At 44.7% G+C, this 14815-nt stretch overlaps 1 protein-coding gene across 5 annotated transcripts in view; it reads left to right on the forward strand.

Annotated features, from left to right (window-relative positions):
* The window catches only part of SH3KBP1 (SH3 domain containing kinase binding protein 1), a 206266-nt gene that overhangs the window by 77621 nt on the left and 113830 nt on the right, over positions 1 to 14815 (forward strand). For all 5 annotated transcript variants that reach the window (XM_032226591.1, XM_032226592.1, XM_032226594.1 and 2 more), the window contains one exon: positions 13548 to 13654. In XM_032226591.1, the coding sequence (XP_032082482.1) occupies positions 13548 to 13654 (107 nt within the window). The remainder of the gene's footprint in view (positions 1 to 13547; positions 13655 to 14815) is intronic.

Consider the following 14815-nt stretch of genomic DNA (forward strand, 5'->3'; position numbering starts at 1 on the left):
AAGGGCCCTCGCTGTTTCTCCAGGCAGCCTTCGCCCCTCCGTCCAGCCGAAGGTCGCTCCTGGCCAGGCAGGCTCCCCGCAGCTGCTCAGAGGCTCGCTCTCCTCCTCGTAGCATCGTGAAATCCTTGGGTGGCTCCCAGCTCCTCTGCAATACAGCCAGTCCTTGACTTAGCCTCCACGCAGAGCACCTGAGCTGGCCCCTGTGTTATCCCTCCCCCTTCCTCCTCCGCCGTGCTTTTGAGGAGCCATTTGGCCGCGGGAGCTAGTAGGAAGGTGGCGGAGGGGGGGAGCAGGGAAAAAGGCCTCATGGCTTCTGAAAAACCGCGGAGGTGGAGGCGGCGGCAGGGGTAACCCAGAGCCCAGCTGAGGTGCTCCGAGCGGAGGGGGAGGCACCGCCGCCGCTGCCATGGGCGGGGGCGCCTGCGGGAGCTTTGGAGGCTTCACCTCGGCTGCAGCGTTGGCGGCAAATCCGGCAGTGCTGTTGGAGGAGCTGCGCACCTTAGAGGGAACAGTGGACACAGAGATGTCCCGAGGCAAAAACACCCGGCGGGTGTTTTTCCCATGGCACACCTTACACTATGTCACGGCACACTAGTGTGCCACGGCACAGTGGTTGAAAAACACTGCTCTAGGCGTCTTTTCCGGCGTTTAATCTCCTGGCGCTCCTTGGTAAACCAGGGAGCTACCGGGGATTGACACCGGGTCAGAGGCCGCAAAGGCACAACACGATCCAAAGCCTCCTATCTCAAGCTTCCACTAGGGCTTCGGTTGAGTTGTGAGCAAGGGATCCAGGAAAAGTCCCAAGCTCCATCAGGAACTTTTCAGGGTCCATCAGGCGCCTGGGGCGGGACCATCTAGTCGTTCCGCCTCCCTGCGGTGAGGGGTAGCAGTATGAAAGTCAAGCCTGATGAGGAAATGATCCGACCATGACAAGGGTTGGATAGAAATATCCCCTAAATCTAGATCATTCATCCACTGCCCAGAGACAAAAATCAGATTATGGGTGGGGACTTGAATTAACTGAGTTAGGTCCCTAGTCGTCATGGAAGCCATGAACTCCCGAGCTGACTTGGATGTTTCGCCAATGGAAGGCAGATTGAAATCCCCCAGGATCATAAGCCTGGGGAAATCAACTGCCAATCCAGCTAACATATTCAGCAGCTCCGGCAGGGCTGATGAAACGTAGCAGGGAGACAGGTACGTAACAAAAAGGCCCACCTGAACTCCAAGGCCCCATTTCACAAAAAGGGACTCACACCCACCTATCTGAGGCACAGTGACCTCCTGAGGTCTGAGACTTTCCCTAATAACCACTCCCACCCCTGCCCTGGACTCTCTCACCCCTGCCCTGGGCGCCCGGAAGCCTGGTGGGCATAATTCACTAAGGGGAACACCCCCCTCATGGCCCAACCAGGTCTCCATAATGCACGCCAGGTCCGCTCTACCCTCTTGTATGAGGTCATAAATGAGGGGAGCCTTATGTACCACAGACCTGGCGTTAAGCAACACAAGCCGGAGACCAGGGTCCTGTAATCCCGAGCACCCAGGGGTGTGAGAAGGGTGATGAGGGTCAGAACTCGCGATCGCTCTTAAACAGCGGACCCGCGTCCCCCGAACCTAATTTGGCCCTCGGCCCCCACCATATCTGCCTCTCCCACAAACAGTAGAGATGGTGAACCCCCAATGGAATGGCTTAATGTCTCCCCCAGAATCCCAACCCTTCCCAGCACTCCTGACCCACGCCCAATAGTTAGCTCTGGCCTGTGCCCTGGCAGACTCCCCCCCCCCCAAGCCTGTCTTTGGAATTAGACCAGGAAATTCATAACTGAAATTCTAAAGTGATCAGATACTGTATGCAATTATACTGGGAAGAGGAACCTGGCTGGAAGCATATGAAGAAATCAAGATATAAAGGAAAAGGTGTTTGTAGGCAGGTGTGTCACTTTTCAAGAAGATGTGCAGTATCTCAGATTGAAATGAGTGTAGTCCACCAAGATTAAAAAAAAGAGAAATAAATAAAAACGTCTTTAGGACTATGAGGAAAGACTGCTGTAGATAGGTTTCAGTGAAATATAAAACCCTCTACAGCATATGCATTATGTTCATGCATTTTATATTTGTGATTTAACTTTTGGTAGTCAATATGGTTAAAGTATCAAACTGAAGTTGAATCTAAAATATGGAGTACAGAACACACAGGCCTTCCTTGACTTTGGCCACCTCCTTGTGGTAATTTTCTCAATGTGAGTTTTCTACCCAGGGTCCTGGATTTAAAAGCATGTTATATGGAACCAACAAATAATTATGTGATTATTGGAATTAGAGCGTTTTTCACTTTCAATTATGTTAGAGTTCAGAAATATACATACCTGGTATTATATGACAGTATATCAAGACTATTTAAACACTATACAATGTGCTGTATTTTGTTTTCTAATAGAATAGAATAGAATAGAATAGAATAGAATTCTTTATTGGCCAAGTGTGATTGAATACACAGGGAATTTGTCTTTGGTGCATAAGCTCTTAGTGTACATAAAAATACATTCATCATGAATCATAAGATACAGCAGTGACGGTCACAGGATACTAAATAAGCAATCAAATCATACTAGGAAACTACATAAAAGTATAAATCATAAATATTACAAGCAACAAGGTTATAGTCATAAGTAGGAAGAGATAGGTAGTAGGAAGGATGAGAAGAATAATAGTAATACAGTCTTAGTAAATAGTTTGACAGTGTTGTAGGATTCAGTTGTTTAGCAGAGTGATGGTGTCAGTCTCTGTTTTGCTGCTTGCTTTTCGGCTGCCACTGAAATGGGGAGGGAGGGCATGGTATTTGGGTGTGGGAAATATTCTGTACAGGAGGACTGTTAATTGGGAGTTGTTCTCATCATCTACTGCGCATGTGGAAAGGAGAGGAGTTTCCCGCCAAGGCCAACTGTCCGGCATACCAATCTGATGATGATTTTTGAAGATGTCTCCCACATGACAGCTGTGGAGATATTGGATTGGACTATGGGCTGGGGTTACCAAGGGGAGGGGAATGGGTCATGTATTGATATCTAATGCTTGCACACGCTTTTGCTCAGATCCACCTTTGCTTAGCTTCTATTTACTTATAATCAATAAAAGTAGTCTTAATTCTGCAAAACAGAGTTGAGTGGTTTCTTTCTTGGTTATTAAGTGAAGCAGCCCTGACGTTAAGCTGGATCTCATCTCGCACCCATCCCGGAGCTGACACCTTCTGAGGGGGGTGCACCCAAAACCTGAAGGATGTCCCACCAAGGTAGCGAACAAGAAGAAGATATGGGAGCAGCTGAATCCTCCTGCCCTTTGGAGATGGAGCGAATGGCTGGCCTGCACTTGGAAGAAAGATCCGTTCGGCCCAGATGGACTTGGGGAGTGGGCCGGAAAGAGGACCCCAAAGAACCTCTGACTGGAATTACTATGAGGAGACCCAGACGACCAGTGGCTGACTGGCAGGACTCTCAGGAGGAAAACCTTATGATGTCCCAAGCGATGAAACTCTTTGAAGGGGCGTGGGAGAGGCGCCGAGCTCGTGAGAGTGGTCTGGAGAGAGAAGCCGATCCCCAGGAAACAGAGGGGAAATATACAGAAACCTTGTTTGACCCGAGCGAAACTGGAGGAGCCGAAGGGGGAGCTGAACAAGAGACCCAGCACCGACCCCAATCAGTGCAGGTAGAAACATTCCAAGAGGAGGGCCCCACCCCGCAGACGCCAGATGGCTAAAGTTCCTCCATTAAGTGTAAAATATGGGAGAGAACCGAAGGATTTAGGGTTCTTCGTTGTTCAAGTATGGAATTATATGCAAATTTATGGTGATGAACTGGTTACTGATGAAGCGAAGGTAAGAGTTATTACTACGGCTTTGGAAAATAACGCGGCGGCATGGATGGTGGGCTTGCACAATGCTGATTTCCCCCCTACTGAGAGACTATAATGGATTTATGGCCGCTTTAAGAAAACGCTTTGATGATCCACTCACAGAGCGTAGAGCAAGAATTAAGTTTAAAACTCTTAACCAGGGGAAACGGCCAGTAGCTGATTATATACAAGAATTTCGTGAGCTATCAGCTTTTATGAGGGGTTGGTCTGAAGAAGCGTTGTTAGACCATTTCACTGATGGCTTAAACAAAGAGATTTACCAGCACTGCGTGAACCGGAGGCCCCCCGTAGACTGCAACCCTGGTATGAAGTGGCTGCTGATGTGGAAATTGACCTGGCCAGGCTGAATTACCAGGAGGAGAGTGAGAACGAAAAATCCCCGCCTGCCAAACCCCCCCCAGGAGCCTCGAAAGGAGGGAAAAGTGGATCTGCAAGCAAACCAAAACCCTTTGTATGTTTCCACTGTGGGAAGGAGGGGCATCACACCACTAATTTCCACATCAAGATGACCCAAAAGCTTCCCCCTCGGAGAGAGAAAGGACTGGAAAAACCTCCAAGCAAGAGAAAAGTACCTTCCCTGAAGAGGGAGGAACCTTCTCAGCGTTTCTGCCCTGGTGAGAGGGGGGAGGAATCCCCTAGCTGTTCGGAAGAGACCGAAACTGAATCTGATGATGAACACCTGGTAAGTTCCCGATCGGGACTCATGACTATTCCAGTTGAGCTAAGGGTGCCCTCTTCTGGCGCACAAGAGAAAATGCTGGCTCTTTTAGATTCCGGATGCACAGTATGCATTATGAGCCCGGAAATAGTAGAAAAACTGGAATTGAAGCTTAAAACTCTAAAAGTTCCCATTGCTTTTTGCCAGCTGGATGGTTCTATTGCAGGAGGGAGCCCTCCTCATTTTGTAACTGAGCCTATTGATATGTGGATGGGATCCCACCAAGAGACAATAAATTTTATTATGGCCCCAGGAATGGACCGGCCCCTTATATTGGGATTATCCTGGCTGCGTAAATGGAACCCGCGCATATATTGGAGGAAAGGTTGGTTGCGCATCCGGTCTGCTACACCCCCTGAGAAGGAAGGAGGGGTTCCAGAACCAAATAAGACAGACCCCAACCTGGCAGCCAGAGGGCAAGAAAAAATTGAGGGTGCGGAAAAAATCCCAAGAGAGTACTGGGACCTGAAGGATGTTTTCAGTGAGAAGTCTTCTGATAAATTACCGTCACACAGGGCCACCGACTGCAGCATTGATATTCTCCCTGGGTGAAACTCCCTAAACCTCAGATTTATTCAATGACCCCCTAGAGAAATGGACGAATTAAGGAAATGTATTGACAAAAATTTGGAAAGGGGATTCATTGAACCCGCTAGGCCCCGAGTTGCTGCTCCAGTCTTATTCAGAGATAAGAAAGATGGCTCCTTTCATTTGTCTATTAATTTTAAGAACCTGAACGCGGTATGTGTCCAGAATCTCTACCCATTACCGTTAATGAAGGACATGTTGGCTCAGCTGGGTAAAGGAATTTTTTTCACAAAGTTAGATCTACAAGAGGCCTATTATCGAGTCAGAATTAAAGAAGTGGATGAGTGGAAAACTGCATTCAACTGCCCTCTTGGTTGTTTTCAATTCCGCGTTATGCCATTTGGACTACAGGGGGCGCCAGCCGTTTTCATGCAGTTAATGAGGTTTTACATGACCACCTTTACAAAGGCGTAATGGTCTATCTTGATGATATCCTTATTTACACGGAAACATGTGAAGAACACATGAAACTAGTTCGTTCAGTGCTGAAAAAACTTCGGGCAGCAGAACTGTATGCTAAATTGTCTAAATGCGAATTTCATCAGGAGAAGGTGGATTACCTGGGATATTGCATCTCCCATGAGGGTATAGAGATGGACCCAGCAAAGGTCCAAGCGGTCACTGAATGGGCGCCCCCCCCCGCACCCACAAACAGTTGCAAAGTTTCTTAAGTTTTGCTAATTTCTATTGTCAATTTATTCCTTCATTTGCCAGAATTGCCCTGCCGATTACGAACCTCCTAAAATCAAAGGGGGAGGCCAAACCTAGACCCGGTAAACCCTTGAACTGGGCTATGGAATGTCAAGCTGCGTTCGAGAAATTAAAACGACTTTTTGCAGCTGAACCAGTTTTGAAACACCCGGACATGGATTCACCATTTGTGGTCCAAGCAGATGCTAGTGATGTTGCAGTGGGGGCGGTATTGCTTCAGGCAAATGCTGATGGAAAGTTACAACCCTGCGCTTACACCTCTTGGAAGCTAACCAAGACTGAGAGGCGATGGGCTATATGGGAAAAGGAGGCTTTTGCAGTTAGGTGGGCTTTGATGACCTGGCGACATTTCTTGGAGGGGGCTAAACACTCTTTTGAGGTGTGGACCGATCATAAAAATTTAGAGGCATTAAAGACCCTCCGGAAATTATCCCCCAAACAAATGAGATGGGCACAACACTTCAATAGATTCAATTTCACTTTGAAGTATATCCCAGGAGGGAAGAACTTTATGGCTGATGCTTTGTCCAGACTTCCTCAACATAACAGCTCAAAGCTTAGTGTCATCCACCCAGTCATCCCAACGAAAAACCTTGCTGCTCCGGTTGTTAACAGAAGCCATACCAGTTCCAATTTGGAAGTCACAAAGGACCTCGTTACAAAACTCAAGGAGGCCCTTGAAACTGATGAATGGTTTCACCAACATACAGATGAGCGCACCATGAAAGATGGCCTAGCTTGGATTGGGGCTAAATTGTATGTTCCTGCGACTATTAGGAGTCTGGTTCTTCAATGTGCCCACGATTCACGCATGGCTGGGCATTTTGGTTTTGTGAAAACTCTGCATCTCATTAAAAGACAATTTTGGTGGCCCTCATTAAAGAAGGACATTGAATCTTATGTAGCCAGCTGTCCCACATGTGCTACCGCGAAACGGCCACCGGGAAAACCCCAGGGATTGCTCCAAGGTGTGACCCGTCCTGAGGTACTGTGGAAAGAAATATCTATGGACTTCATTGTCGAATTACCGGAAAGTCAAGGAAATACGGTAATTTGGGTCGTTACCGACTTGTTTTCCAAACAGGTTCATTTTATTCCTTGTTCCAAGATTCCGTCCGCTAAATCCTTAGCTAAGTTGTTCATTACACATGCATATCGTCTACATGGTGTGCCAGACTGCATCATCTCTGATAGAGAGGTCCAGTTTACCTCCTTATTTTGGAAGGAGTTTTTGAAGTTGATAGGCTCCTCACAGAGCCTAAGCTCCACCCACCACCCTCAGACTAACGTGGCTTGTGAGAGGACTAATTCTGTTTTGGAGCAGTACCTCCGATGTTTTATCAATTACCAGCAAGATAATTGGGTGGAATTGTTGCCTCATGCTGAGGTGGCGTACAACAACTCAGTGCACAGCAGCACAGGATTTACCACCTTCAAAATAGTGTTCAGACATTATTTTGTGCCTATTCCTGAGGTGCCTCGAGAAAAAACACAACTTCTGTCCCTTTCTGAGTGGAGTGACTAACTCCGAGAGATGTGGCCCTTGGCGTACTGAGCGCTAGATGCAGCTCATCGGGCACATAAGAAACAAGCAGATAAAAATAGAACAAAGCCGAGGGATTATAAAGTTGGTGATTGTGTATATTTGTCCATCAAGTTTCTCCAAACCTCACAGAAGTCTAAGAAATTGGGTCCCAAGTATGTTGGCCCGTTCCCGATTGTCAAAGTCATACACCCTGTGTCCGTACGTTTGGAGTTGCCTAAGTATCTCAACCGTGTGTACCCGGTGTTTCACGTCAATCTTCTGAAACCAGAACATACGTCTCCATTGCGTGCCCCTTTGGCAGCTCCACCGGCCCCTCTTCTGATTGAGGGAGAGCAACATTTTGAGGTTAAAGAAATTTTGGACTCTAGGAAACATAGAAACCACGTTCAGTATCTTGTTTTATGGAAGCACTTTCCTCCCTCGCCTGCTGAATGGGTCGATAAGTCCCATGTGCGGGCTCCTCGGTTCATACGTAAGTATGAGTAAATACTCTACCTACCCCAACAAGCCTTGACCTCGATTGATTTCTCCTTTTTCCCTTCCCTCTTCTTTGTGTTATGTTGTTTGTCTGTCTGTTTTCTTTCGTTTCTGCAGGGATGATGTCCTTTTCCTGGAGGAGGGCCGGATGTCAGCCTCTGTTTTGTTGCTTGCTTTTCGGCTGCCATTGAAACGGGGAGGGAGGCCATGGTATTTGGGTGTGGGAAATATTCTGTACAGGAAGACTGTTAATTGGGAGTTGTTCTCACCATCTACTGCGCATGTGGAAAGGAGAGGAGTTTCCTGCCAAGGCCAACTGTCCGGCATACCAATCTGATGATGATTTTTGAAGATGTCTCCCACATGACAGCTGTGGAGATATTGGATAGGACTATGGGCTGAGGTTACCAAGGGGATGGGAATGGATCGTGTATTGATATCTAATGCTTGCGCGTGCTTTTGCTCAGATCCAGCTTTGCTTAGCTTCTATTTACTTATAATCAGTAAAAGTAGTCTTAATTCTGCAAAATGGAGTTAAGTGATTTCTTTCTTGGTTATTAAATGAAGCAGCCCTGACAGATGGCATGCAGGGAAAAAACTGTCCTTGTGTTTAGTTGTTCTGGTGTGCAATACTCTATAATGTCCTTTTAAGGACATTGAAACAATTTATGTTCAGGATGTGGGAGGGTCTGTGGATATTTTCACAGCCCTTTTTTTGACTTGTGCAATATACAAGTCCTTAATGGAGGGCAGGTTGGTAGCAATTGTTTTTTCTGCAGTTCTAATTATCCCTTGAAGTCTGTGTCTGTTTTTTTGGTTGCAGAGCCAAACCAGACAGTTATAGAGGTGCTGATGACTGAGTGCAATAATTTCTCTGTAGAACTGAATCAGCAGTTCCTTGGGCAGTCTGACCTTTCTGAGTTGGTGCAGAAAGAACATTCTTTGTTGTGTTTTTTTTGTTGATGTTTTTGATCCATTTTAAGTCTTGAGAAAAAACAGGAAACAGCATTTCATTGAGGCTGCTGTCAGTAACGCATTCTTGGGATACAGCATCACAAATTATGTTAGATGTAACTTTAAAACTTCTACCGTGTTTCCCCGAAAATACAACAGTCTTATTTACTTTTTACCTACAAAATATGGCTTGGGCTTTATTATGGGGGGAGGGTTTATTGTTTTGGGGTTGCCAGGCAGCTGCTCTCTTGTGAGCGGGCTCCCAAAGAGCCGGGCACAACTTCATGGGCGAATGGCTGTGTTGCGCTGTCACAGCAGTGCAACACAACAGCCATGAAGTGACCACGCTCATAAGCAGCCACCCGGCAAACCCCCTTTGCAGCCAGGAACAACGCCATTCACTGACTTAGGGGTATCACCAAGCAGCATGAGCACCTGTTTGCTGCCGCCCAGCTCCATGGATTGGAGCCTTACAAATGCCAGTCAATGGGGCTCTGTATGGCTGGAGAGGGGGGTCGCGCGAGCAGATGTTCCGCTCTCGCTCACCTGCCTCCCAACCTCACAATGCATGGCCCAGCTCTCATTACAGGGCCAGGGCACCTCCGCCGCTGCCACCACCATCCCAGCCTGGCTTTTTCCACAGCCGCTCACGCAACCCCTCCCTCCAGCCATGCAGAGCGCCATTCACTGGCATTTGGAAAGCGCCAAGCTGCGGGAGCTGGGTGGGGGGTTGTCCAGGGGGCTTATATGTGGCGGGGGCTTATATTTTTGCCCACCAGAAAAATGTGGCATGGCTGTATTATGAGGACATGTCGTATTTTTGGGGAAACACGGTACTTTAAACATGAAAAATTATTTTTAGTGTTTCATTATGATCAAAAAACATTCTCAGTTTTAAGGTCCTAATTTAAAGATTTCATAATGCTAACACTGAATTTCTGATTACCTGAAAGGAAAATTATCAACAAGTGCTTTTGACACACTTCTTAGTTTGGAAAGTTGTCATGCAGCATGTAGAGATAGTAGGCAAAATATAGAAGTCCAGGTTATCTAGCCCTGCAGATTTATTTCAGTGGTTCCCAATCTTTGCATCTTGGTAGCCCAGCTGGAGGGGGAGAAAGGGGAACTGGGCTGCATGAGTGACAGGGTGGTGTGCACATGTGTGCATGTGCACCAAGCTCGCCTCTTGCACAAGTCAAGCTGCACACATGTTCATGTGCACCAGCCCACTGCTCACGCTCAAATAGGCCATGGCCCGGTAGTGGTTTGCAGACTAGGGGTTGAGGATCCCTGTGTTAGATCATGGCTCTTATCAATACTTACAATGTTAATTTCATATAAAAAAAAACTATGATAATTCTCTTGTGGATCAGGAAGAGCACGAGCAGCAAAAGCTTCAGTTCTAGACTAGATAAATAAAGATTGGCACAACCTGTATGTCAGATAATAACTGTTCAAGGCAGAGGAATAATAAATAGACTTTGAGAAAATTTTAGGTAATCAGGTAGTTTCTTACTTTAATTAATGGTAGTCAAGCCTGGTTTTGCTGAATGTCCATGACATTGCTACCTTAATTCAGACATGTAGCCTAAGACCACACAGTGACCAATAATACACATTTGGGCCAACCCTTGTCTGGGCTTAGAGGTTCAGCAAGACTGGGTTTGGTTGAGAGAAGGAAAGCTGATATCGCAATGGCATGACATGCAATCTTGGTGCTCCGAGATTGCAGTCGAATTTCTGCCACTGGATGGTCCATTTGGATCTAAACCGTCCCGCAGAGACGGTGATTGAGAAGGGCACCTCCTGCTGATCTCAGGGACACCGCAAAGTCCCTGAAAGATCCAGGAATAGCCCGTTTTTCCGGCAACAGAAACGCAGCTAATGAAACTGCTGAAGTTGGGACAGCTCTGGAACGGGAAGAAAATGGAAAGAGAAAGTGTGTCGAATGGGTGAGGAAATTTTATTATTAGAGGAAGAGACTACCCAAGAAATAAATTAAGTTAAGATTGAAGACAGAAGACTGTAGGCGGTGAGATTGATCTGCATTGAACTTAGTGTGTTATCCAGTTTCTAATTTTTTTTCCCCTGTGGAACTTTTGCAGGGGCTCCCTATTTTTTAAACTGAATGGATTAATTATTTCTTCTTCTTTTTTCACTTTTGCATATACCTATGGATTAAAATTCTCTTTTTTATAATGCTTGATTTGATTGATTGGATTGTTTTTGATCTCTATTTAAGGGTTTTTTTCTTTCTTAATCTTGGAATATAAAGAAGAAATTAAGGATTATAAAGAGGGTTGTAACAACAGGAGGAAAAGCAGTTACACTGCCACTTAGAGGCTGGAGGCTGGTTACATGTTCTTTCTCTTTGATCACTTGAGATTCAAGGTTCTTTCAGTTTGTTTACTGACAGTGATAGCAGGAAGAGCACAAGTTGTTTATACAGGTGCCTTTTGGAAGTTCTATCACTAGCTATTGGAGGAAAGACAACATTTTGACTTGAAAGATAATAAATGAACCTGTTTGAAGTTTATTAAAATAGCCATGAACCCTATAGTGGCAGTGTCTGCAAAATTGAAAGAATGGCTCAGCAGGAAAAAGAAACTGTAACATTGCAAATGATTATGTTTGAAATTTAAAATCTATTAGTTGTGACAGAGAGAATTGAAAAGAGGTTGGAGAATATGGAATACAAAACTACAAAACAGAAAAATCCGATGGAGAAACTGAGGATGTTTACCAAATGAAGAAAGTGGAGGACAGAGTTCAAAAGATGGAAGAAAAAAATGAGCAAAGAGATAAGAAAATGGTGGATACTGACAACAAAGTGAGCGTGGTTGGTAATGGCAAGAGCAGAATATGGAAAGGGGAGATGGATGGATTGGAACTCTACCCCAGATTTCAAAGCACAGAAGAAGAAAAGAGAGAAAAATTGATGGAGATAAGGAGAGAAATCATGACAGAAACACTAGCGATAACCAAATATAAGCCGATGGAAAGAACAGATGTTAGGTTTCAAGCTTTTATGAGATACAAAAGGAATAACATGTTGCCAAGAGAAGTTTATACAAGATTTATTAAGAAAGTAACTAGAACATTAATGCTACAAATGGCAAGAGATGTAAGACCATACTATTAATGGAAAGATACAGGTTGATGCAATTAAAATGTATAATAAAAAATTAAGCTAAATTTATTTTACTAATAGTATGTATAAAATAAAGTGACAATAGCTATAGTTAAATAATGATTAATAATGATAACAATACATATAGATATATTAGTTTGATATTATGAAATTTTATATAAACAACACATGGAGATTATGAGAGGACATTTAAATCATCTCAGGATGATTTAATGGAATGTTATATAATTCTATTCTAGATTTTGAATATTATATATAAAAAGATGTAAAACAATTATAGTCAAATTAAGGTTGAGATATAATAATTGTGATATACATGAATATAGGTGAATTTAAAATATGTGATTTGATATGAAAAGCAGTTGATGACTATGGAAGAGATGCATGGAAATACTGTAACCAACTGACACACTTTCTACAATTTGTAATGGAAGATTTTTTTTTTTTTGTCCTTGTTCAAAAACAAATAAAAATTGTTTAAAAAAAAGACTGGGTTTGGTTAGTACTTGGGTGGAAATTTCAGTGTAATTGCAGGGTTATAAGCTAGACTGGAAGGCATCTCAGAAAAAAAGTTGTGCAAGTCATTATACAAGATACTGTTCTGATCCAGGCTTAACAGAATCACGAAACAGATTCCTTGTCCACCCGCCCCCCCCCCCCCTTTTTTGGTTAATGTGAATTCCTGGCATTTACATCCAGAAAAGTCCCAGTAATAAGCCTTTCAAGATTTAATTGCAAAAACAGACCTCATCAGTCCTTGGATAGTTACCAGGCTGAACTTCCAGTTGCAACGCTGTAAAATGAAATACCTGGCAAGGAGTTTTTGTGAGGTACAAACTCAGATAAGCAAATCTTCACAATAATAAGCAAACTAATTGTCTCCTGTAAACACCACTCCCCTTTTGCTCCTATTTATTTCCTATGGGAGGGGACATTCAGCATCCACTTGTGCCTTTACTTCCGAGTCGACCCATTCCTTAGTTGTTCCCTTCTGACAGCTCTGCGCATACTCACATCTGGAACAGGCTCCAGCTGTTCTTCTGCCCCACTTATCTCTGATTCTGAAGGCAGCTGATAAATGTCAGATGGCCCTGGTCCCATCTCTGCCTCTGACACAGAGTACCCATCAAAGCTTTCCCCAGACTCCAGGACTGGCCCAAGTTCCTCCCTAACCTCCTCATTGTCTGAGTCTGCCGCCAGCTCCCCTGGCAGATGGTGGGCCACAACAGACACTATAAAAAACCTCACAGATTGATTTCTAGCAAATTTTGTACCATTTAGAAAGATTCACACTAGGGACAAATTCCATTTATCAGCTTGACATACAGTAGTCATTACAACTTGCCTAACTTTCATTATGGCTTTGAGAAATAGTGTGCTAAGTTGAACTGAAATGTGTGTTCAAAGGGGTAAAATCCAGTTTTTCTGTCACCTCTTATCTGTTTAAATATTCACTTTAAAATTAATATTGGGATCTTATTCAATTGTAGGTGAACGAAATAGACGGCGACGATGTCAAGTGGCTTTCAGTTATATGCCTCAAAATGAAGATGAACTGGAGTTGAAAGTTGGAGATATCATTGACGTAGTGGGAGAAGTAAGTAGTGCTTTTGAGCTTTGCAGCATCCAAATTTCTCTTACATTTTGAATACAGTTCCTGATCATACTTAATGAATAAATTGTAAAATAAATACATTCAGTGAGAAGATGCAGAGCACCCTTCTAAAGCAAAAGAGACTCCTATTATTTCTGTTGTCATAATGGTGTAGGAAAAATACTAGGAAAATGGAAATCTATGCACATTTCCAATAATTTGTGAATTAGCCTCTCTTTTTTTGAGCTTGCTTATTCACAATAAGGGTGGAGATAGCATCCATGCATGGGTTGACACTCTTTGTGCTCTGATTGGATTGAGTCTGATTACTAATTAATTAACCACCATATAACCCGCTTTCATGAGTGGCACCACCCAGTTTCCGACTCAGTCCACTTTGGGACAGTCGTGTTATCCTTCTTTTTTTTAATCTTATTTGGTCAAAACTTTAATAGATTCAGAACTTTTGATTCTTAAGAACAATTGTGAGTATCCTTGATCCAAACATTGAGGATCTGGACGTTTGGGGGCACAAGGCTGCTGCCCACAGGCCATGCACTTCCCCCCTGAACAGCACAAGGAGCAGTCTGCTCCCTTGCTAGTTTAAATGCCGCGCCTGGGAGGCAGAGAATAATGGGCAGTGTGCACTGTTAGCATTTTCTTTCAAACTTACAGCTGCAGAGACAGGGGGAGAGGCCGGAATGCCGCACAGTGGCTGGGCAATACGCAGATTTCCGAAGCGGCTCTGAAGGTGTGTGTGAGGCTGCCCTTGCTTTAAAAGAGCAGTGAGCCGCAAGGGAGAGCCCAGGACAATCATGAGTGCCCTGACAAGCCGAAAATTTGTAAGGGTGCACGGGCGCTTCTCTGCGAGGCTCGATGCCATTCTGAGGGGCCTCGGCTGCTTTTAAAAAAGATATGAATGTCATTTTGAGAGGAGGCGGAGCCCAGAGTGCCCACGAACATCTGCGGACACAATTTTTTGCCTTCCTTTGCCTTGGTGGCAGCATGGCCGATGATGGTGTGCCTGAGCCCTCCTTGGGCACTGGCAGGAATGTTGCTGAATCTGACCCTGGTCTCCTTGCTACAGTGAAGGCCCTTCTTTCCCCTACCAGGGCAGCTTCATCTCAGGCTAAGACCTCTCACAAGAGCTTGTATTCAGGCAGT

Source organism: Thamnophis elegans, chromosome 11 (assembly GCF_009769535.1).
Source record: "Thamnophis elegans isolate rThaEle1 chromosome 11, rThaEle1.pri, whole genome shotgun sequence".
Lineage (NCBI taxonomy): Eukaryota > Metazoa > Chordata > Lepidosauria > Squamata > Colubridae > Thamnophis > Thamnophis elegans.